Source organism: Nannobrachium achirus, assembly GCF_963921795.1.
Source record: "Nannobrachium achirus genome assembly, chromosome: 10".
Classification (NCBI taxonomy): Eukaryota; Metazoa; Chordata; class Actinopteri; order Myctophiformes; family Myctophidae; genus Nannobrachium; species Nannobrachium achirus.
In genome coordinates this window covers 31,121,659-31,148,071 of record NC_137819.1, presented here as the reverse complement: position 1 = coordinate 31,148,071, position 26,413 = coordinate 31,121,659, and the positions used below count along the sequence as shown (strand labels likewise).

The 26,413-nt window shown below is 44.2% G+C and overlaps 1 protein-coding gene across 7 annotated transcripts in view; it reads right to left on the bottom strand.

Moving 5' to 3' along the window:
* trioa (trio Rho guanine nucleotide exchange factor a) overlaps positions 1 to 23,696 on the bottom strand; it is a 142,114-nt gene extending 118,418 nt beyond the window's left edge. For all 7 annotated transcript variants that reach the window (XM_080735759.1, XM_080735760.1, XM_080735761.1 and 4 more), the window contains exons 1-2: positions 23,506 to 23,696; positions 1,893 to 1,943 (exon numbers count right to left, since the gene is read on the bottom strand). In XM_080735759.1, the coding sequence (XP_080591885.1) occupies positions 1,893 to 1,943; positions 23,506 to 23,539 (85 nt within the window). In that variant the 5' untranslated portion in view covers positions 23,540 to 23,696. The remainder of the gene's footprint in view (positions 1 to 1,892; positions 1,944 to 23,505) is intronic.
* Between the last annotated feature and the right edge of the window lie 2,717 nt (positions 23,697 to 26,413).

The following is a 26,413-nucleotide window of genomic DNA, read 5'->3' as shown; positions in this document are numbered from 1 at the left end:
CCTAGTTGCCGATGTTTGCAAAACACATTTCTGTGCACTACTCTTACAGATTTTGTCCAAAAATCCTACAAATCGGTAGGCAGTATCTCGACAGTCATGTGATCGACACGGATCTGTCCAATTTTGCATATTCCATCCTGATTGGCTAAGATTGGCTTCCAAAATGTGTAGGATTGAGCCGTTTTGAACAAAATGCCTCAAATCCCAAACGCAAAGTGCAATTATCATGAAATTGCGCACACACGTTCCCACTAGGTCGAGGAAGAAATGCCACTTAAAATTTTTGAAATCAGCCTCATGGTGGCGCTATAACAGGCCGATTTGTGGTTTTACCTATAACTCCACCGATCAGTTTCAAACATTGTAAGCACACTCCCTAGAGGCTAAGGATAAACCTTTGCCCTGCATTTCTCACATCAGCCTTTTATAGCGCCACCTTTGGGCCGACTCATGTAAAACACATTTTTGAATATTACTCCTTGAGATTTTATCCAAAAATCACGCAAATCGGTACACAGTATCTCTATAGTCACGTGATCAAGTCCGATCCGTCTGATATTTCATATTCCATCCTGATTGGCTAATATTGGCTTCCAAAGTTTGCAGGATTGCTCCGTTTTTGAACAAAATGCCTCAAATCATCAACGCAGCTTGCGATTACCGTGAAATTTGCCACACATATTCCCACTAGGTCAAGGAACAAATGCTACCTTTTTCACATTGGCCTGTTATAGCGCCACCAGCAGGTAGACTTTAGCAAAACACATTTTTGGAGCACAATGCTTCAAATCATGCATGCAGCGTCCGATTGCCATGAAAGATCTAAGGTGAAGAACATATGCCACCCTTTTTACATTGGCCTATTATACAGTAGCACCACCAGGATGCACAGCCTGGTGGAGACCTGTGCTCGGAAGAGCACTGTTTCTAGTTATTGAATGCTTTAACCAGTGAAAAATAGCAGATATACAAGCTCACTGCGAGCTTGTAGATCTGCTATTTTTGAAAAAGTCGTGAAAATGTGTGCAAATGTTTGAATATATGTATTTTCAAAGTATTTTGGGGGTCTTTCACATGAAATGGTTTGAGAACCACTGACATAGTAGTCTCTCAAGAAGAGACTAACTGAGCTCCAGTTAAAGTGAAAAGGACCTTTTCTTTGACGATGGCTGGCCAGATTGCTGACATAGAAACATAGGTTTTTCAAAAAGTCTTAGAAGGATTCAAAAGACACTTATAGAATCGGGTCAAAATTCAAATTGTCACGATTTTCTAAAATAGCAGATCTACAAGCTCGCAGCGCGGCACTCGGTGCCGCGCTGTGAGCTTGTATATCTGCAATTTTTCAATAGTTAAAGCATAAAATAATTATACACAATAATGTGTACCCATTCGAAATGGGTTAAATGTGCCGATTAACTTAAAACACCCATTTTCCAATATTGACTAAATCAAAACCTGTCTAGAGGTGTTTCTGTCGTAACACGGGGTACCACAGTGTGTGACCTGTAATTCTTTGATGTGCAAGAAGTTTAAATTAAAATACCGTACTGCCGGAAAATAAAACCATTAGACTACCTGCTCCTGTCAAATGTGTATTTTTAAAAGAGTCATATCGAAATAATAATGAAAACCAATCAAACTGTGGTGAAATGAGATTCCGTGATGCCTTGTCTCATTTGCTCAAGAAAATGTAATGGAATTAATTTGTGAGGTGAGGTCATTGTGTTGTACGCTGCATACAGATTACCTGCTAAGGACAAGTCGGTGTGTTTGTGTGTACATGTGCACATCTGTGTACGAGTGGTTTTGTGTGTGTGTGTGTGTGTGTGTGTGTGTGTGTGTGTGTGTGTGTGTGTGTGTGTGTGTGTGTGTGTGTGTACTTGTGTTACCTGCTATCTGACCCAACACATCTCCTTTTGGCTCTTTGGGGAGGGAACCATCTGCAGACAGAGAAAAGAGGAGAAATGATGGCCATGTTACTGAGAGACAGAGAAAAGGAACTTCACTGTTATTCACTATAGATTACAGAAGAAGCTTCACAAGTCCAACCAGGACCGTAAACTCCATTTCAGACCTTTAAAGGACAACTTAGTTTTTTTACAACAAGGGTTCATATTGTAGATAGTCATTAGAGAAAACAAAAGATGTGTTAAAATGTTTTAATTTACTTTCTATCGTTTAGTGATTTTAACGATTTTGATTTGCATGCATGCCCCCAGGTTGGTGGCATGCATGCAAGTGGCTAAATATGTCTTTTTAGACACAATAAGCCCATTCCCAAGATGCACCTCAATCTTTCATGGGCAGATGTGACTTATGGGGGTTGGTGTAAATAATAACAAAGACATTGCCGGCTTATTGTGTCTAAAAATACATATTTAGCCACTTGTACGCATGCCCCCACCCACAGAAATCAAAATACTAAAATCGCTAAAACAACAGAAAGCAGTAAAAATGAAAACATTTTAACGCTCATCTTTTCTTTTCTCGAATTACAATCTAAAATACGAATCCTTGTTGTAAAAAAACAAAGTTGTCCTTTAACAACTTAAACTCTCAATACTAAGCGAACTTGACCTTTGGTTGGTCAGCTCTTTTTTCCCCTCTACTATCCCAAACCTCTTTGGGTCACTCAACACCTCGCCAGGCGTGAGTTCTCAGGGAGATCGTCTATTTTCGGCTAATGTTCCTCAGAACAGGGATTCTAGGGTTTACGTTCCAATCACACAAAGATTTGGAAGCCCCCTTGTAGACACTCCAAGGACCACTCCTGCTAGAGGTCCCCAGGCCCCTGTTGAAGACCCATGTTCTAGAAGACCCATGTACCCAAATTATTTTCAGGGGTCCCCAGATGATTAACTTAATGTGCAACATTGTTTTCTCACTCAACAGTAAACAAACCAACATAAAGTTTAAGTGTACAGTTTGTATATGCACATTTCTCAAGTGACAATTCAAGGACTTTTTAATACCTCTAAAATGTAAAAAAAAAAAAAAGAAAAAAAAAGTTAAACATTGGCCAAAACATTGTCAAATATTAGAGGCAGAAATTGTGAAACTAGACAATCTACATGCTCACAATGCCTTGCAAAGCGAGTCATTGTGATCATGTAGATCTGATATTTTCACAATAGAACCGTATTAAACAAAATCTAACTAGGCCTCAACTCTTAGTGCTCGTCAGGGTGGGGGGGGGGGGGGGGGGGGGGGGGTCCCCATATATGATTATTGTGGGGGTCCCGGCCAGAAAAGGTTGAGAACCGCTGTTCTAGAGTACTGGGTCATCATCATCACAAATTTCTGTTTTGTTTATCCCAGGAACCGGTGATGCGCACGGTCGTCACCCAATCATGATCATGCTGGATATAGAACCCATGACCGAGCGCTGCCGCGTTCTCACCCAGAGTACACAATGAGCCCATTGAAAGCAGCTCGCCTGAGCGCGGTGAGCAGTCATGCATAATTCGTTGTCCGGACGGTGTCACACCACGAAAACAGCAGGTCTGCAAGCTCACGGCGCGTCACGGATTCCACGCGCAGCGAGCTTGTAGATCTGCTGTTTTCCATCAGGCCTCGGTCGGCCACATCATGTGCTGTTGACATGTTGTAAACAAACATGCGGATGCTTGACCTACAGTGGTATGTGTTCCCTGACTGAGAGCCACCGCCTCTCATCCTGTTGTGACCTGGTGAGCTGCGCTGCCATTCAGTGGAGTCCACACACTGGAAATAATATGCTCCAAAAGATGAATGGGTTATTATTACCACTGCTAAATGTGATGTTTCGAGCCTATGGTAGGGCATTCACCAAATATTAGAATATTCAAATATTTTTTTCTCTTTAAAAAATATATAGTTTATAAAGCTTGGCTAGATAGGAAGTCATAAGAATGAGTTGTCAATGCCCCTGGTGGATGAATTTGTTAATGCTCTATACCAGGGGTTCTCAAACCTTTTTAGGCCGTGAACCCCAAAATAAACATATTTGAACTGGGGACCCCCACCCTGACAAGCACTTGGAATTGTCGGTATTACATTTATTGTGACTCGGTTCCGCAGATAAATATTGTGAAAATAGCAGATCGGCTATTTTCACAATGTTCGTCGCCTCTTGCTTACTTAATATTTGACAGTTTGGCAAGTCCTGTCGAATATTCTGCTATTCGAATACTTTGAGGTCGAATAATTCGAATACTAAAAATCACTATTCGTGAATGCCCTAGCCTATGGCTCTTCCTCAAGACGGGTTGGGAGCTGAGGAAGAGCAACCAGGCTCAAAACGTCACACTAATAGTGGTAATAAACCTTATATGAGAATCTGCTGACTCAATTTGTTACACTGTTGTTCACTTCTGCCCTACACCTAGCATTTGAACGCTTTTGGATGTGCGTGCTCTTCTACTTGTTGACATTCAAAAACTTGGCCTTAATTCATTCACCACCTAGCTAGATCTTCAGAGTTCAGACAATCATGTCCATAGATGGTGCATTCGTGGCCAATGGCCAAGAATAGCAGATCAAAGTGAGAGATTGTAGATCAGCTTTTTTGGAGAAGAGATTTGGTATAGACGGAAAAAAAGCGGGAATAAGTCTATTTCACCCAACTTGGAGCAGGTACATATTGGATTCATGTATCTGTGTTTTCAGACATTCAATAACTTGTAAACTTAACCTTTGGCTGTTGTTCCCCCCATAATAAGGATTCCAGGGTTAATGTAAAAGTCCTAGCACTCAAAGATTTGGCACCCCCCCTGCTAAATCTCTGAGGACCCCCTAGCTGTCCTGGACTGAAACCCCCTGCACTAGAGGGTTTAAGTGGTTAATATCCCGCCGTCACGTTGAGAACGGACATAAGGCTACACAGGCACATATTCAGTCAACAACCACGAGCACCGTCTATTGATGACATACAGACACATTTAGGTCCATGATCATATGGGGGAAGCCCATAGTGTAATTTCACTCTGATTTACACGCACGCACGCACGCACGCACGCACGCACGCACACATACCAAACAATGTGGTAAAGAAGGTGTGAATTGTAAAGGGAGTCACATTCTTTCTCTTCCACATTCCACAGAAATCTTCCCTTGCACTGGGAGTTGAGGACGAACCCTGCAACAGTTTTACCACACAAAGAGATCAAAAAGGAAAGGGGGGCTGGGGGGGAGTAGACAGAGAATGGGATGAGGCAGACCAAATACAAATAATACTTGGCATATTTGTGATGCCAAAGATGTCTGCCGGAGTCTCAAATGTTTACCATTGTGATTTTGTACTGCAGTAGTCTTATCGCAATAGAAATAAGGAGATCTGGTGGTCAGACCGGAATTTAAATTACATGAGCCACCTACTCCTCGAAAAACAGTCATTTGGATATTACCTCAGGTCCTGGTATATCTGTCTCTGCACAGGTCTTACAGACCCTAGTAGGGCAAGTCTTGTGTCAGCCAGCCGTTAGGAGTAAAGTTAAACAACTGAGACAAATGGATAACGGCCAATGGAGGAAATGACAAAGCAAGAATTCAACTGATCAAATCCCCCAAAAATCTCCTCCGCACGCCTCTCTTACAAACACACACACACACACGCACACACGAACACACACAACACACACACACACACACACACACGCACACACCCTCACAAGCAGTTCACTCACACTCACCTCAGCTCTGCTGAACAGCGCTCATACTGTACCCCTACCCTACAGTTTTTTTGGAGCTGTGTGAAACAGAGCTCCGCTATAGGCAGTAATGTGTGTCTGTCCTCACTAGTACGAGTCTGTCCAGTCAAGTTTGAAGAGGATCTGCCCATGCGCAATTTTAACCCACACACACACACACAAACACACACGTGCTCTGCACATGCGCGACACACGCACACGCACGCGCACACACACACACACACACACACACACACACACACACACACACACGGCTCGAACGAACACACAGAAAACGTAGCAATTAGCAAATCTACAAGCTCACAATGAGTCGCATCCCGGCCGAAATTGACTAGTAAAGGCGGACGTACACTACACGATAATCGTGGCATTTAATTACCCTCCCGACAGTCGGGCTGCCTCCGACTGAAAGGGGCAGCAGACAACCACAATCACAACTACAATATTACCGCTGACGGCGTCGCGCGCAGCAAATGCCGAAGCGTTGAAACGGCACATCTGCACGTAAACAGCGCGAGCCCCAGACAAACACACTCCCAAGAACAGGAGCACTCCACCTTGTACACGAACACATAGTAGCCTACGTCCTTTATACAGTGCTCCCCAGACCCCCGCACCAGCACAACAGTGACCACCGAATGCATGCAACAACGGCCAGAGAACCCACATAGCAAACAGGTTTGGCCCGAATCCGGCTGAAATCCGGCAGGTCTGGCTGACTATGGCCCACTATTAATCTGTCCTATAGAAGCAGATATTTTCTCAAGTTATATGTTTGTTAATATGGACAGTATTTGTTATTATTTCAAATAATAGTAAATATGCTACATTTGCATAAAGCAAGTATTTGTCTACTCCCATCACACACACAGATCTAGAAGACATAGAATGTAAAAATATAGATCTAGAACACATAGAATCAATCTAAAAAATATAGAACTAGAACACATAATTTATAGATCTATAGAATTCCTAGATCTAAAACACATAGAATCAAAAACATAGATCTGGAACTGCTCAAATTCACAGCTCCACTTCGAACCGAGGTTTGATTTTTTTACAGACAGATCTCTCTTCTCCTGATATACTGCTCTCTCTCTCCCTCTCCGGGGTCACATTAACACCAGAGCACCCTTTCTGTGGGCCCCTGCTCCCACAAGCTAGTTCTCGGCAGGCACACACCAGTCATCGTTCTTCTGAGTCATAAAACACTTTCATAAAAGCAAGGCCCTCTCATTTAAACATGCCCATTGTACTGGGTCATTGTAGCCTGGACACTTTGCAGTGCGAGAGGCAAAGACGTCTGGCTGAAAAACAATGACTAATACCCTTTTAGCCAAAATGTCAATAACCTCCTGGTGGTGACTGTGTAGACTAGAGTCACATGAGGGGGCACAGAGAGAGACCAGCGAACAGGACGGTTACAATGGATCAATGTCTTTCTGTGTTACTGTGTGCTGCATTAAAGGAGTAGTTCACCCCCAAAATGACTTTTTTTCCCCATTGATTACGTCATGCCATGGAGACTTGAGTTCAATAATATCTTTTTTGTATTTGTCGCATTCAAACTCAAATTATTATTACAGGGTTCCCACACATTTTAAACAATGAATTTTCAAAACTTTTCCATACATTTTCCAAAGTATTTTACTCGATTTCCAGGCCTATAGCGATCATATGGTGCAACAATAAGACTCTTTAAACCAGTGTCTTACCAGTAAGACTCCCTAATCGGGAGATAAGCGACCGTCAGGTCGCAGCGTGAATTTAGGGCAAAATCTGTAGGAGCAGTGTCCAAAAATGTTTTTGAAAGAATCGGCCTAATGGTGGCGCTATATAGGACAGATCCATGTTGATGACATGAGTGTAGACATACTGTGTAAGGATTTGCGTGATTTTAGGGCGAAATCTGTAGGAGCAGTGTCCAAAAATGTGTTTGAAAAAATGGGCCTGATGGTGGCGCTATATGGGACAGATTCATGTTGACGGCTCTCTTGGCGCCACCGAGACGGACGCGTGGGTACTGGCCCCGGCTCTCCTGGTCGCTCCTAGCCCGAGTTACAGCATTTTATGTGCGCTGCAGTGGCGGGGGTCCTCCACTAGGGGCATCCATTCTGGAGCACCAGGAGTCGGTGGTCCCCGGGAATTCCCCGTGAACAGCCCCTGTTTGGGTGGTCATTTGGTCATTTTTGCACTTTTTGGCGGCGGCGGAAGGGGGTCCCTGGAGCTCCGGGGGTCCCTGGTGGGGTGGAGGTTGTGGATTGGCAGGCAAGGAGTGTGTGTGCAAAGTTTGGCATGGATCGGGGCAACAGTGGCGGAGATATGAGTTGGGGAAAAGTGTGACATGACGGACAGACTGACTGCCAGACAGACTGACTGACTGACAGACAGCCGGTGGAGGTTTTGGTAGTATCAACGCACCAAGACAGACAGACAGGAGCAAAGGTGTCACATAGAAATCTCCAAATCTCCACTTCTCCTCGCTTCTTTTTCACCCCCGTAAATCAACTCCCTACACGATCATACTACAGCTTCACACAAAACCATCAAAAGTAGCAGATCCACAAGCTGTAAACGCGGCGCGAAGCGATGCGTTTACAGCTTGTGGATCTGTTACTTTTGCAATTGTTGCTATTTTCCAAAACATATGATTAATTCCAAAACTTTTCCAGGCCTGGAAAACTGTTTTTCTAATTTCAAAATATATACAGGAATTTCATGACCGTGGGAACCCTGTTATTATTAATGTGATATAGTGAACCTAGCTAAGATGAGACACACAGACGGAGATGGGGGGAGAGGGAGAGTGCAAAAGAGGAAAGAAACAAAATAGGAAATGAGGCAAAGAGAGAGAGAAAAGGGAGCATGACCGAGAGAGGGATGGGGGGCGACAGTGAGACAGCAGTTTTGAATGCACTGGAGACCCAATGTGAAAACAGTACAATGGTCTTTCAGGACTTGTCCTAGTTTGGAGCTCTCTCTTTCTCTCTCTGTCTCTCTCTCTCTCTCTGACATGGCTTAAAATAGGAGCAAAGTCCATGGCGACAGATCTTCCGAACCAACCAATCCTGATCAATTTTGAGCTGGTTCAATTCATGGTCACTTCACACCACTACACACAGACACAGACACTGAAGACTCACTCCGCCTCCTTTTGTTTCCTTATCATGTCTCACCTGCAATGAATGAACCTCCTTCTCAGAAGAGGACAATAAAACAAAAATAAACAGTCCTTTCCCAATACTTTTGTTTATGCTCCTTTCACAAGAATGCGTGAGGAAAAGAAATCGCTTATCAGCGCACGTGAGCATCGTGCCTACCTGCACCCTCTATTCCCATCCCCCGCTTTCCCTCTCTCTCTCTCTCTCCCTCTTTCAAAACAAAACAAAAACACAACCTACCGCCTGCCTTCTCCCTTCTCTCCATCTTCTCTCCATGTCTGTCAATGCCCCCACTCTTGCGCTCTCCCCCTCGACACTTTTCCCTCTCGCGTTCCAGCTTGTAAGAGATGACGCCGGGGCTACAAATTTTCCCCGAGCCCACACCAATTAGCTATCACGCCAGAGAAATTACAGAACCAGAGCACAGGAGAGAGGAGAAGGAAAGTGGGACAGCCTCCTTTTTTAACACATGGAGAGGAGTGAGGTGTGTGCGTGTGCGCGCGCGTGTAGACGTGTCTGTGTTTGTGCATCTATTTCAGCCGTTCTCGAGGTTCATAGTACAACACAGAAAAACTCCCTTGTTACGTCTCTGACATCATTTATTAATAGTTACATTTACCTTGGCTGAGAAAATACACTGAGTGTCTCCGTTGCTGCCGAGAGATCGTTTCTGATAATAAAGCGAGTTTATCGCATTCAAACCGCAGATGGATCCCAAACAGGCGAATGGGCTATTCTTAAATTACACTAATAACAATCGTCTAGGCTACGCCTCTACTTTACAAGCTATTAAAGTTGTACCATGTAACTTTTTTTATAAAACAAATCTTAAAATTGTCCTAACTGTTAAATCGCTAAAGTTTTAGAACACCCACTCCGTTATTTTCAGCTTCTGAAGCCTTCTCTTTATATGTTTTCTATGATCCTGGCCGTGGACCGGATTTCGCGCCAAAATGACGTAATCTGCATCATCTGTATACGTTGTGTATACGTTGCCCAATCACATCGCCGATCATGCACACATGGTACACTACCGGCCAATCACAGCGCATCTTGAAGTGGGGTCGCCATATTTGTAGTCGCCCGTGTGTCTCTTTACTCAAAAGGTAATCTCGCCTACCAGGCAGGGTGAAGTAGTCCGTTTCTCCGGAATGCCTGAACGCACAGGAACCAGGGACCCCTCTAAAGATAGCTCTCAGCGTTGTGGAGGCAGACGCGGGGGTGTGAAGGTACGAAAAACGGGCGAAAGACGCGAACGCGACCGCGGTTTGCTATAGGGCTACTGACCACTAGTTGAGCATCTTACACAGTATAGCTTTAAAGCTGCAATCCAGAACATAATTTGAAGTTATTTTAACCAATCTGTATGGACGAGTAGGCAATACAATAACTAGCACATATGCACTGGTTGCAGGTAATCTACCTTCTGAGAACTTTACATGCTGGTGTCGGCTATAAGAGAACACCTATTGGTTCAAGAGTAGTACTGCCTGAAGCAATATATCCCTATAGCCAAATGGGAATTCCATCATGGTAAAGCGGTGGATATTTGGTCTGACACGAGTTCGAATCCCAGTACGTACAGACTGCAGCTTTAAGACATGAGGGCAAGGTTCTCTGGTGGCAGAGTGGTAAAAGTGCCTGCCCACCATGGGGTTCGATTCCAATGAGGTGCATTGGGCTTTGTAATGCGTCATTTACGAACCCAATAATTTGCCTGTGTTCGGGGGAAGGGAAGCCAGGCGGAGAGGGTGATATTGTCACTGCACGTACTGTATGTGCTCCTACAGGCTTGGGCGGCAGGGAGAGCTGGACTTAAGGATAGGACGGAGTCACCAAGTCCTCCCGGTGGGGGCTCCTCACTGGCAGATGAGTCAGTAGGATACAACAGCAGTGACAACACACAATAAAATGTGCGAGGGGAGGAATTAATTGGCAAAAACACTAAATCGGGGAATAAAGGGGGTAAAAACTAAAAAGCAACAACAACTAAAGAAACGAGTACTATAGCCTGGTTGCCCTGTTAGGGCAACAACACTAAAAAGAAATGGCATGAGGGCAAAACTGGTATGTTTAGGGTTTAGGCTATGTTTCATTCACATCGCTCTCACTGAATACAACACTCCTGTGCTTCTCCCTCCAACTTGTTCACCGGGCCGTGGTGATGAATTCACATCCAGAGAGAGATTCTGATCATGCCTTTATATAAACAGTCTCAAGTTTGCTCCCTCCATTTCCCTCGCTGCTGAAAAGCCATACTTGGCCTTCCTGTTGAAAAGGCGCCATTGATTTCACAGCGATGTTTCCGTTAGTGTTGGCAACCGGCACAGACTGTAACGGTCCTGCTGCGGTCTGTCCCTGAACCCAGTGACCAGTATCACCACCATAGAAACTGACTCACTCCTCCTTGCTCTTATCAGCTGACCAGTTGGCTTTATCTAGAGACTATAGGGGGGTAACTGTGTGTGTGTGTGTGTGTGTGTGTGTGTGTGTGTGTGTGTGTGTGTGTGTGTGTGTGTGTGTGTGTGTGTGTGTGTGCATGTGCGCGCGTGTGTGGGGGAGTTATCACAGTCGTTTTGTTTATGGCACCGGTTTATATAGGCCTATAAATAGGGACTAAAAGTTACCATAGCTGGGATGGACATGCACAGATGTTACCATGGTAACACCCACCGAAACCAGCCGTGGAGATATGAGAAGATAAAACATCTACCTTCATTTACATGCAATGTTTTTTTACCATTGATGTATGCTTTGTTGTTATATCAAGCCTGGCCTACAAGGGAACGCTTTGATTAGAACATTTCTCTTTTCAATTTCCATAGAGGTTTTAAACTAGAGATCAGAGACCTGCACAACCTTTACTCCTTCATTTAGTCCTTAAATTAGCCATTTCTACTACCAGCGGGGGTTGGCTCAGAAGGTAGAGCAGCCGCTTTGGAAACAGAAAGTTCCCAGTTCGATCCCGGGCTCCCCCAGAGTTGGTGTTGAAGTACCCTTGAGCAAGACACTAAACCCCTAAATGCTCCCGTCCCAATGAGAAGGTTGGTGCCTTGCATGGCTTCCTCCGCCGTCAAGTGTATGAATGAATGTGTGGGTGAATGTAATGCTTATTGAAATGAAAGCACTTTGGATAACGGCGCTATATTATGCACCATTTATTTACCATGTACCTACTATACATTTATATAGCGCCTTTCTCCAGAGTGCATCACAACATGCGTCATGTTCACTTCACCCACTGACAGCAGAGGAAACCATGAAAGGCACCAACCTGCTCGTTGGGAGCAGTTATGAGTCACTGAGATCTTTACGGTGTAATCTGTACATTCATAGATCTGCTTTCACTCCTGAGCTACCTCATTATTGAAGCTCAATTACACACGGTCAATTTCATATTCCCCTGTGCAGCATACTCAAAGACACAAAGACATTTGTTTACAGACAGATGAATGATTGTTATTGGGGAAGTAATGCGTTGTTCCTCTTTGTTGTTCTGGGTAAAACAGGTCGGGTTTCTGCACAGGTCTACCAACCCTTCTCAATCACATCACAGCTGCTACTGATGATCAGCCATTTATTTGACTGTTCATCACTCTGAAGTCTGAACAACCACCAGGGGCTGTTTATTCTGTATTACCCAATGCACGTGGCCATGGTATACAGATCCTTCTCGAAAAATTAGAATATTGTGTGAAAAAGCATTGCAGATGCCATAGCACCCCAAATCATAACTGACTTCGGAAACTTCCCACTGTTTTCAAACAACTCTTGACTTCAGAAGGTTGACATTTCGCTATTATAAATCCTTATTTTGAGATGTATGCCATAAAAATTCAAAATTTTAACAAAAAAAGGGTTGGAATAATTCACTGAATGTCCAATGTATCTAGAATATATGAAAGTTTCAAGAAATATATGACAGTTTCAAGAAAATGTACTTGTAGTTTCAAGAAATGCAGTAATAATAACCTGGTTAATACGGTTTTCCATTGAGCAAGTCCACCGGAGTTGTTGACTGTACTTTTTCTCAAGGGCACCTCGATCAGTCAGTCAAGGGTGCCTGGGTGACATGGGGTAAAGTACTGTACTAGAGTCTAGGGGTTCGGAATCGGATCCACAGTGATGGATCCGGTTTGGCAGAGCGTCTGTACCAACAACACAATTGGCCATTTTAGGGGGAAGGAAGCCGGACAGGGAGGGTGACGAAGCAAATTAAACTCCTCTATTTGAATACAAATTATTTTCCAACCATTTTGTCTTGCACATGCAATCTTGAACAGAATATGATTTGCGCCAAAAGAGAGGAGGCAAAGGCAACCTTCTCACAAGACTATAGCCCTATAATATTTCAGCGTACAATGAATGGTGTGAGTCACAGGCCAAAAACAGCTGATCTATAAGCTCGCAACATGTCACAATGCGAGGCGTTTTAGCTACTAGATCGAGCCCAATGAAAAGTGCCTCACTTTCCTGGCTAGCCTTGACCTGCCACTAATGTTTGATGTACCTGCACCTGCAATTATGGGTAGGAATGATTACATGTTTACAAGTTGAGTGTAATGAGGGAAATGACTAAAAGAAGTTAGCAATTAAAACCCTTATAGGTGGTGGTTCAAAAGTTATCAACACATCAGTCAAGCAAAATATGAGCATTTCTCCATAATTTACCACCTACGTATGTCTCCTTTTCGTAATTTGGTACAAGGCCACGTCACACATTTTTGCATAACTCTGAGGTGTTGAGTCATGTTTTCCAATTTTATCATTACAATGCCAGTAGGAGTGTAAACACTGCCAGTGAAAAACAAGACCGAGGGTAAAAAGCGTGGCCTATGCAATCAGATTAGACTCAATAATCACAAAAGCACACAACAAGATTCACAAATGAAATGAGTGTCATGACTTTTAAACGAATTGTTTTCACAACAAGTTTGTTTTACAATGTAATTTCTTTAAATGAATGCAAAGCAAAGAGAGCCTCTAATGTCCCTGCAGTATGTAGTACATCTATACTAGGGCTGTCTTCGACACAGGATTTATGAAGTCGATTCGAGTCGCGGGGGTTAATCCGACGCGTCGACGAATCGTTTTATAGTCTACTTTGTGTAAAAAAAAAGAAAAAAAAATGTTGCTTTAAACCACGTCAACATAATAGAATAATACATTAAGAGATGAATTGAATACACAGTGTTTTCGGTGATATCGGTGCGCGAGCACAAATGTTATCTGCATAGCAGTGTACAACCATAGAGACACACACCGTTAAAACAAATAAAACATCTCCGCTGTTTCAACTCTGCCCCGTCTCTCGGCAGCGTGCAGTAGAGATGAGACATTCGCGAACGATTCCGCTCTCTTGAACGGCTCTTTTAAATGAACGATGGGATCCAGTCCGCAGTCGCGGGACACAGAGCACTGACAGAGTAATGAGTCAGTGTCGAGAACGGATTCATTTCAGAAAAGGATCATAAACAGGTGGAGGCACAGCTCCCGCTTGAGCCAGTAGTGTGGACATGTCATGGACGCAAACACAGCGAAACACAATCATTCATCATGGATTACAACACTGGAACAATTCAGAAGCACTTTAATTAGAAAATGTAACTTGTAGCCTACACTTGTGTATGTTAATTTGACTTTAGAAGATTGTTTACTACTTCGTGGACGCGCGTTTGTGCTGTGGCAGGTTATTTAATATGGGATTTTGACAGCGTGCTGCCTTCCTCCTCTTAACGGAACACTGTCCCGGCTCTGAATGTTTTAACGAAGCGGCGGTCTGAACCGTTCTGGCCGTTCCGTCTCACTTTCAACCCGACGCTGGTGCGAGACAATAAATAACTGTTCGCCAATTGCTACTTCTCATTGGAAGTACATGACACCACACCAGTCCAGCAGTGCACCGCAGTACTGGCAGTAGTAGGCTAACTGGTGATATAAAAAAATATATATTTTCGCTTCGACTCAAACAATTGGCGTCGATTCCCGGGGCTTAAAACGACGCGTCGATACGTCGATTTTTAGAAGACACCCCTAATCTATACCTGAATGAATGTTTTTTTACAAATAACTGGATAACTATTGGATGTTTACAGCGAGGCTCTGTAAGAGGCAAAGACCATCTAGGACAGTGGTTCTCAACCTGTGGGTCGGGACCCCCAGAGGCATTGACACTAAGTGGGCAAGCACCTGCCCCCGGCAGGTAAATAAAACTTTAGGGCAGGTGGAATTTGCTTTCAGGTTGCCCGACCGGGCAAGTGCTAATTTGAGAGGGGATGCAACCATCTATAAACACAACATGAGATATCTGTCTAAACACCTAAATGTGTCCAGAGTGCTCTGTTTTTTGGTCTGTGGAATGTAAAATAAGAGCACTGTTTACCTATAATGTGCTGTTTTTACTATTGCTACATTGCTGCATAGACATATTCAATCATAGCTATGTAGGTATTTGGAGGTATTGAGGTATGAATTCTTTTATCGCACAGCCCCAGAAAGTAAAGAAATAAATGTTAAATTGAGCGGTAATTAAAATCTTACCTTTGATTTTATAATGGACGATTTACTTTTCGGGCAAGTGCGCATGACCTTTGGGCAAGTAGAACACGACCTGCACTTGCCCGACGGGCAAGTGGCTCTGAGACCTTAGTGTCAACCTCTGCGGCCAGGGGGGGTCGCCAAATTATTTTGGGGGGTTCCCAAATGATTAACTTAATGTGCAACATTATTTTCTCTCTCAACAGTAAACAAACCAACATAAAGTTTAAGTGTATAGGCCTATAGGGTATCTGCACATTTCTAAATTGACAATTTAAGGACTTTTTAATACCTCTAAAATGACAAATTAAACACTGCCTTTTTGCTATTTTTGAACATTGTTGATGAGTGATGAGCAACCAAAACAGGGACACTAGGTTGTAAGTAGGCCTGTTGACATCAAAAGCATGTTAGAGAGCACCCAGAATTTGAGAAACGTGTTTGACGTCCTATTTTTGCATCTTCAACATTTTGCAGAGAGGTACACAGAAAACATAGCTTTCTTTGCCACAGTATATTATTGATCTCTTTAAAGATTGCCACATTTCCTTTAATTGCGACCGAAGGTGGCAGGTATACCATGAGAAATGTCACAGCTTGTCTCTGTGTGGCGTGTGTGTGTACACATTTTTACAGTCTATGAGTTGGTTCCCTTAACACATCACTGTGACATCACAGGTGATATCACAGGTGAATCACCTATCTATGTATGGGTATTCCCCAGAATCCCTTTTATGCCCATATATGAAGAGCCCTGATGTCATCGATATATATCACTGGCCAGATGGCCACCCATATCTGTGTGGCTGGTTCAGATAGGGATCTCTATGTATGGGCATAACAGATATTGTAGTCTTACTAGTATAAGATTTACTGTGGAAAGTTGGTGAGATAGTTAAAGGTGTGTGTGTGTGCGTGCATGCATGCGTGCGCGCGCGTGCGTGTGTGTGTGTGTGTGTGTTGTGTGTGAGAGAGAGTGTGTGAGAAAGTGAAGGAAACTGAGACAAAGAGAGCTCTAAAGACAGAAAAACAAAGAGAGAGAACTGTGTCAGTCACAAAGACCTTCCCTCATGCTACTAACCACCACATGATGCCTGATTTAGCCTCATTAAAGCCCGATTTAGAAATTAATTATTGGTTGCGCATCATGTCTCACACGAGATGATCTATTCTACAAGCTCACAATGCATCCCAGCTTTTAGATCTGCTATTTTCACTGTAAGACACTGACACGCAACAAAGTATAAATCAGACTTTACTCTGTGCACTGATGTATGCCTTATTGTCACCAATTTCATGGACTTTCATGCTGTAAATCAGTGTCAAAAACACATCATGTTTGGGGGTAAACACCTGCATTTATATCTAACGCAAAGCCCTGGCTGGAACTGACTACACACACATCAACATCAAATAAACATTGCCACACTGGGAACATCAGTCTTACAATGTTACGTACAAAAGCCATATTGAAGGCCATTATTAATTCGTTCGTATTGAGCAGCAATGCACCAAGCGTCCGCTACTATCCCATAAACATGAACGACTGAAGGCAGTGTGCTTTGGTTGGCATTAGGGCTTTAGCCGTTGTTCAGCTCCTGACTTGGCAGCTTTTGGCCCAGAGGAAACCTTTAGTGAGGGACTTCAATCTGTCTCCATCTTCCTGGATCAATACCCATTAGTCTTTGCTCTGTGTGTGCGTGTGTGTGTGTGTGTGTGTGTGTGTGTGTGTGTGTGTGTGTGTGTGTGTGTGTGTGTGTGTGTGTGTGTGTGTGTGTGTGTGTGTGTGTGTGTGGACCTCAGCCTTGGTGAATGGACCTGAGTCATAAGTGCAGCTCTGGATCAGATTTCTCCCTCTCTCTCGGTCTCTCACTTACACACTCTCACACACACACACACACACACACACACACACACAGAGCAAGATGCATTCAAATGTATACTGACCAAACCGACTGAGCACGTTCTAAACGAGCTTCTAAACTTTCATTCATGGCGACCTGTGACTGAGGATTGCGGTTTGTTTTCCCCATCGTCGGGTGTAATACCTATGCTGCTGTCATGTAATAACAGCTCAAAGGAAAACAACAGCCAATTGGCCTGTTAGCAGCCTGGGATGTGTGTTTGTGGTATGATAACTTAATGATTGACAACATGCCACAACAGAACTCCCCATTCCTGTGCTCCAAGGCCCCATTATTAATTCCACTAGCAGACAGGCGAGAAAGAGAGAGGAGCGCTGTTATATTGGGTTGTCATTTTGTATCACGGCAAGATGAAGCAACAAGACTGAAGGGAGGCAGGAGGAAAACGAGAAACAGCGAGAGAAAGAGAGAGAGAGAGAGAGAGAGAGAGAGAGAGAGAGAAAGAGAGAGAGAAAGAGAGAGGTTTGGACAGAATGCAGGGGCACACACAGGGAGTAAATAAAGTCCCTGAGTGTATATGGGGATTGTAAAGACAAAAGGGCTGATACACAGAGAAACAAAGAGAGGAGGGAGAGGGAGGTGAAGAAGAGGGGAGAGAGAGAGAAAAAGCATGGCCCGTGGCTAGACACCAGACCTGTGCATGTCAGAACACGGCTCAGAGCTCTGCAAGAAGGAAGTCGATAGGAAAACAAAGGGGAGGGCCCCCTCAGAGTGACACTCAAGCTTCTAGCCTGCCTTGTGTACAAAGCCATAGGTAGGCTTTCCATACCCATGCCTCGGAGTGGTTTCACTGCTGCTGGACTGGCTGCTTACCTCTGGACTGTTTCAAAACAAGACCTCTGTTAAACAAGCCTGACTTATACTTTGTCGTACAGCGGAGCCGGGCACCACAATTAGCAGATCTACAAGCTCAAGGGAATCACGTAGATCTCGAGTCAGAATCCACATAGTGGCCAGCATGTGATCAAGTCATCTATGGCGTCAGTCGTCTGACATTTCTATGACGTATGATATCCAAATTTGGGCAAAGTTCAGTTTCAGCCCTACCCAATCCAAGCCACATTGCATCCAATTATAAAAAGTAAGTCTCATTAGTCACAACCGGTAAGAGTAATACGCTGACGTCAGCCCTTGTCCAATTGACGGAAGCGTCACTGGCATGCAGTGGCATGGCATCCCTACAAATAGCACCCACACACATACGTGTAGGCGTGTGTGTGTGGGTACTGTGGGTAGGCGGGTAGGCGTGTGTGTGGTGTGCGTGCTCATTCAAAAGCAACCTTGTCAATCAACAGTTCTTGCTGTGATAACGAAACACCACTGCTGGCTGCCAGGCACTCTGATGAAGATAAATCACACAAGCCATCCCACAATAGTCACCACCACTCTACAGTAACACCTGAGAAATTGAGGTCACGCTTTACATTAAAGTCTCACTTTAGTCTGAATGGAGTGCAACAACAATACAATGAATGAACTGACAGGGTTTACCTCACATAATTGCTATGCATGTGGCTCATTGACGGTAGTACAGCACTGCTTTGTTTAATAGGCTCCTTTTCCACCGGGGTTGAACCGGTTCAGTTCTTTTTTCCCCGCCTAATATTGAACCAGTTCAGAGAGTTTCCACTGAAAATGAATTGGTTCAGAGCCCTAAAAGCTGGTTCGGAACTGGAACCAAAAGATGGCCGTCGGTTCTGTGAAAGCACCGAGGTTCCAAGAATCTAGAACGGAAGCAGTTCTAGAACCAAAGTTATTTTGGTGGAAAGGGGCCGTAAAGGCACATGAAAGAAAGCCTCCTGGTAGAAGAACAATGACGGCAAATAACCATTTATGTCCGTCAGGAATCTTTCCGTGTCCAAGGTAACAGAAAGAGGTAGCATAGAAAGGGGTGATGCAATGACAAAAAAATATTTTAAATAGCATTAGAGTAAGGGTCGATTCATACCGTTATAAGGAGCCTAACTAATTTCGGTTCGGCACTAGGCGAACCCAAATATGGTTCGCATCCCCCGGTTCGGGGGGGGGCGTCAACCGACTAAATTCGGCTCTACGGTGCTGACGAAATGTTGTGACCTCCCGACTTAATTTCGGTACTAAGCGGTGTCTTCACATTCATTCAGCCCGGCTTCAAGTTCATTTCCTCGGCTATGAAGCCAAGGAAACAGCGGTAATTTGGGAGGGAGACACGCCGACTTCCAAATGCTTGCGTGGCCGTGATTAGAGCGCACACACACACACACACACACACACACACACACACACACACACACACACACACACACACACACACACACACACACACACACACACACACACACACACACACACACACACACACACACACACACACACACACACACAGCTCGGCGTTGCTGTGTCTCGCAGCTCGCTAGTCGCTGACCGTTTTCAAGAGGAAAGAAGAGCTTAAAGTAAACACAACTTTGCTAATGTTCCGTGTTGATAGGTTTTCCACGACGAGTTGTGACTGCGTGATGATATGCATGCAGCAAGAGAGGCGGCCGCGTCTATAATGTGAGCTTGTAGATTAAATGTTTTCGAGCAAGTGAGAGAGAGAGAAGAGACCTATGGAAGAGACCCCGTGTCCCCGTCACTGGTGCTGCTGCCTGCTGGAGCTGTCTGCTACTCAATGGACCTCCAGTCATTCAGCTTGCAGCGCGAGGGTCAGTCAGATATGTATCCGCCCTGCAACGCTAATTTCTCGGCCACACGTTGTCATGCCATGGACCTCCAATATTTACAAGCGACTTCGGCACTAGCCGTTAAGAAAGTATGGATGAACTCCCCCCGAACCTAAATAATTTCGGGTCGGGGCGTCCTCCCGAACCGAAATTAGTTAGGCTCCTTATAACGGTATGAAACGACCCTAAAACTCACACTACTGGGCACCTGTCCCCATTTATTTACTAGTAATAGAAGGAGCTAAGGATGTAGCAGTATACCGTACATACGGTAACCACATGACATGAATAGCATCCCTATTCTGGAACATTCAGCGTTAATAGTATATCTACAAGCTCCGTTGTGAGCTTGTAGATCGGCTATTTCCGGCAACGAGATATGGTGTAGAGGGGAAAAAGAAACGGACCAATTATAGAACCCCGTAGGGCTGCGAATCTTTGGGTATCCCACGATTCGATTCAGAATCGATTCTTGGTGTCACGATTCACGATTTTTTTTTGTTTCTTTCAAATCCAAACGATTCGAATTCAGAAAAAAATATGAGTTATTAAGCAATATTTATTTCTTCAGAGCTAAATACTTGTTGGGTTTTTTAATGGGGAAATAGTATACAAGAGATATACTGACTACTGAGGTATTTTGGTAGATACCGTACTGTGAAATGTCATTACCGTACATCCCTAACTTCACCACAAAAAAATAGAATCATAGGGGCTACGTTGAAGTAGTCTGTATTATTCCCCATTATTGGCATCCAAAATCCTAAATGTAGACCACAAAGTTACAGGACCAGCTGCACACATACGTACGTACGGTGAACACCAATAGGGCGCAAACCTGTTTTCCCCAAACTGAGACTGTTCAAGGAGCTCACTGACAGGTTGGGTTACCAGTTTGAAGCAGGAGGGCCTGCCCGGGGTATCACAAGACGGACAACTGTGACTGGTGAAAGTAAAGCCGAAGTGCACACTCAGAACAGAACGCCCTTTGCCTCTCCCTTTAGAGACAGACAGTGTTGCCATGTCTGCTTAATGTGCTTGTTGCCATGTCTGCTTAATGTGCTTATTATAAGCGACTTTAGGCTCGTTTTCCCGAAAAGTCGCTTGCAAATATCGGTAGTTGAGGATTGTGTTTGTGTAGTTTGGGGGGTGGGGGGTTTAAACATTCCACAATTTTCTCTTTGTGAATCATATCTTCCTTCTTCAAGCTTGAGCTTGTAGATCGGCAATGTTCAAATAGCCAATGCATTACTGTATAACATAATAGGCATATAAGGTTAGAGACAGTGCTCATGTGGCCTATTAGTCACTTCTTTTAGGGTTGTTTTCATAGACCTGGTTGCTCATTTCTCTCGCAAATTCTGGCAACACTGTTTGGAGAAGACAAGAGGGAGCCTTCAACAGATCAGCTGTTCAGGCAGAGCAGCAGCCCTTAATGCAGACACTGAACTTCCCTCTGTGGCTTGTTATCTAGCTGGACACAAACCACAGGAGCCAGGGGCTGCTGCATGTCAATACTCTGGCTTCGCTTAAGCTTCTCTTGTTTACCCCTTTTCCCCTTCAAATCATGGCTCCTCTACCACAACAGGAAGGATGAGACCCAAGGCTGCAGTGCAAGATTTCCCAGTGATTATGGCTGCATGTGCCTATGATGAACATAACCTAATAAATCATTCTACTAGTCCCTATTGTGTCCTTTTAATTTAATGTGTTGTCATGTGCCATAATTAGGTCAATCCCCTTGTTATTTTGATAGCAATTTACACCTTCCCGGCTCCCTCTCTCACACAGTGAGCACTACAAAAGACCCCCCCCTCCACACACACACACAAAAATAAAGCCTGCTTGTTACTGGTTTGTTACAATACAGTATGTATTCTGCAGACCTAGCCAACGCTTACATTTTATGTTTGCCATGTTCAATTTCTAATGACAATTCGTCAGCATGGAAAAGCTCACCGGTCAGTGAATTATGAAAAGAACATTTTTATCAGGACAAGTAACCAATCATTCCCAAGAAGAGCCAACAAAGCAGTCCTGAGTCCTGACTGAGTTATAAGAGAATGAAGCAGGCAGACATGAGATCATGCATTAGAAGCAAAGCAGCACAGTGCCTGCCCTGCAGCCAGTGGAGTGGAGCACAGCCCAGAGGGGATCTGTTCCCTCACTGAAGGGCTGACGGTGACCCATTAAATCAATGGAAAGGCCCCGTGTTGTGGCTGTACGCCCTGGTCCTTCCTTGCTGACAATTTGGCCTACTTTACAACTAGCCAACGTAAGCGGTTGATGCACGCACTAAACAGCACCCAAACCTACCGAAACCTACCGAAAGAAATGCGAGACAAGTTTGTTTTGTGGTGGTGACAATAGCGTTATATGGTTATGACCAGTTTGTTCGGACACAATGCGGACAGAAAGCCACCGTCGCTGCCCCTGCCTGCACAGAGCAGCACACATACGTGGTGCCACGCCATGTACTGTTTACATAGCAGACACCATTGTCAGGTTTTTACACCTCAAAAAGCAACAACCAACATGGTTTTAGTGTGCCAGTGAAATGACCACAAACGTATACCATTGTGTGTAGAATAGATCCACAGACACCCACACCAGGGGCTGGGGCAGGCAGCTTTGCTATCTTAACTGGCACTGTCTGTCTCTGGCAGCCTGGCTAGCAGTTTATCCCAGTGAATCCTATGGAACCATGCTATCCTGCGTTAGGCTAACGCAGGATAGCATGGTTCCATACTTCCATAGGATTCACTGGGATAAAGCGTTAGCTTTGTGGCTAACAGGGAACCTGGCGTGGGAAAAACCCAGAATTAAGAACCAAGGATGCCTAGGTCTAGGTGGCGTCACAACAAAGCGTCGTTCAGCGGAACTGTTTCAGACCCAGTTGTCACGTTAACAAAGTCCTTTCCAAGAGTGTCACATGACAACAAAAATTGTATATAACACTTTAAAGTTTAAACGTGTGTTTTGGTTTGTTTTTGACGAGTGACACTTGTGGAAATGGTTTATAATGCGACCATTAATGCTGGGGATATTAAAGTAAAGGCTACCACGGCTCTGATTCTTTTTGTGACGACACGGTTCCATCCTTGGTGGTGTCTTTATTCTTTGGGGAAACTAGCCAGTTAGCACTGTAGCTATAAGAATACCCCAATTATTACACTTTAACGACAAAACATTGTATTTATCTTACTGCAAAATGCATGAACGACTTGATTTTTCATTTTATTTGAAATCTTTCGTAATTATATCTGGCGTTGTGAGCAGCGCTGTTATCCATCCATTGTTATCCACATTATTTACTCTACTGTTTTGCTGAAAACTGAAAACCTCCCCCCTCCTCCTTCTCCTCATCCCCAACTGAGCCCGAAAAAACAGACACCCAGACGGGAACAATGTCGCCCTGCCTGACGGGGCATCGGTCTTAACAATCCACCCCACGATCCCCACACTGTCCCATTTCTCGGGGGATTCTTACCAGAAGTCTCCTCCGATGCTTCCCCGGAGCTCATGGCTGCCGACCTGGACGGGAGGAGCAGCTAAATTTCCCCCAAAGAAGTGGATCCCCCAGTTCGGGTTTTTTTCTTTCCTTTTTTTGTGGCCGTATCAAGAAGACGAGATGAGTTCTTCTCCTGTCCTGACAAAAGCGTCAGTAGTAGCGACACGCGGACTGTTGCGACGAGTTTTCGGGGCTGGTGGTGGTCGTGCCATCAGAAAACCTCCATCTTGTGGGTATTATAACGCTTAGGTTTAGGGGGGAACAGCCGCCGGGAGGGCCGCCGGTGGGGTTCTTCCCTTTCGAAGTGGATCCGAGGGGAGAGTCACTGTAGACGGGGAGGGGCCGGGGTGACGGCTCGCTGTGTTCGGTGAATCTCCGTGAGCTTTCGGAAACGAGCAGACAGTGGGTGATCAAGGAATGACAGTCACTGCCCCCTTGCGTGCGTGCGTGCGCGCGCGACCGAGATTACAAAATTGAATGATTCATGAATCAGCAGTGAGTGTACACATGGAATGATACATAATTGGGTTATAACTGATATCCCGTTTTGGGAGAGTGGCTGAGGACTCCTCAAAGACATATGATGATTATCTCATATTAATATGGACTGTGATTCAGTCAGGTGGAGACTAGACTAGTACATTGACTAGTAGACATATCAATCAAGTAGGGTTGCACTCATTTTGTTGAGAACAATCTGGCACTGGCACACCCAGAAAATTGTGATTCGTGTGACCGTCGTGTTATGTTAGTTAATAATGTGAGTATTAAGTAACTGAAATAAAGCGCTCTACGGAATGGGTTCGATGGAGTGAAGATGATTTGCATCACATTCACAAATAATGGGTTCACATAAACCATTGGTCGATGTGATTTCCATTTGCCTTAGTTCTCAGCTGTATAGCTGACGCCACCTGCAGGTTCAGACTGGAATTGTAGTGTCTGGAGTCAGTAAATCCTTCCCTGAATCTATAGCTGATGATTAGCTACCTATTCATGATGGGACAAATAGGCTACATATCCCACTCGCTGTATCCCAACTTTATATTCACATTGGAAGGTCAAACTCAACTCTCGCTCGCTCGCTCTCTCTCTCTCTCTCTCTCTCTCTCTCTCTCTCTCTCTCTCTCTCTCTCTCTCTCTCTTGGATGAGAGTCACATGTCACATGTGGTTATGTCATAACCTGTGTCCTGTGACTCCTGTTTCAGACATTAGCTTTGAACCATATAGTCCATATAGTGCCTTGTGGCTGTGCTGAAGCCTCTCCCATTTCAAATAACATTCCAAGATTATCTGTTTAATACGGTTGTTGATGGATTACAAGATGGTAATCCACAGTCTGTGTGGCTCCTATCCTTTTGTGAGCGTGTACTATACAGGGCCTTTTCCACTATACTGACACGTGACTTAAAGTAATAAGAGTGCACTAATTAAAACATGACTGCATGGCCCAAGAGCACTGACTACACACACACACACACACACACACACACACACACACACACACACACACACACACACACACACACACACACACACACACACACACACACACACACACACACACACACACACACACACACACACACACAATCCCCCAAGACAAGTGACTAGTTATCAAAAAACAATTCTCTAGCCTAGCCGTTATTGCTTCCAAACATCTATCTTTATCATATTATATACAGTCCACATAATGGCATGTTAGTCCTTGCTCCTGCAAATAATAGACAAGCTTGTCAATCCTCTCCAGAGTCACTCACTGACCCAGTGTGTTCTTTCCAAATCAGTGGATTAATAAATGATCTTTTCAAGAGATTATCATAGACAGCTTTTTTAGCCATATACCAATTTTGTAATGAACTTTTAATACATATATTTTTATTTGAGTAATTGACATTGGGCATGGCATGATTGTCTGATGTCTGATTATAAATTAGTCTCAGAATGTTCAGTGACCTTCCCTTTAACAGATTCATTCAAACTCCTGTCAGCAGAATTAGCTGCTCCCTTCATGCTATTTGCCTAATTATTCATTTAATGCATGTTCTGCCTCAGGATTCTTCACAAAGGGCTGGCCTGAAATTCACTTTTACTTTGCACAACCCCAAATGCAAGCATGCATACACATTCCACACACATTGCACACATTTGTATTGATTGATTGATTGATTGATTGATTGATTGATTACTTTATTAGTCCAGGTACAGTCATAGACATTCAAGCTAAAAGCATAGGATAACACAAAAAAGTATGGGGACTTGTTTCCATTGTGTCCTTTGTATTCAATTCATCAGGATAGCATACACATTAGTAAAAAAGGATAAAAAGGTACCCTTTGCGGTCTCCTGATGGGTCCTTCTATGTGTGCAACATGCTGTGTGTGCAGTGCAACATGCTGCTGCAGATGTTCAACCACCAGCCTTTAGTAGCCAACAACCCTCTCTTTGCTGTGGTATGTTGGGCGACTAACATCTATAGGATGCCAGCAAACTGAACAGGCTGGTGAGGAAGGCTGGCTCTGTATAGTTGAAGTTGAACTGGACAATCTGGAGGTGGTTGTGAGGAGGAAGCTGGATGCTACGCTGTAGAATCCCTCCCATCCCCTCCAGCTAGTGGGGATGAGGAGCACGTTCATCCACAGCCTCATCATCCCCCAGCACAAGACCGAGCAACTTGGTCAGTCATTTGTGCCGACAGCCATCAGGCTGCCAAGCCCCCGGCCCATACTGTAACTGTACATTCTGTTCTGTTCTTGGAATAAGCACTCCTGAGCATATTTGCACATGGTATCATGTAGCCTACACTAACAGTTGCCTGCTTAGGTTAACTGCTATGAATATTTCACTGTTGTTCAATCATATTTTGCTCATTATATTCACTGTTGT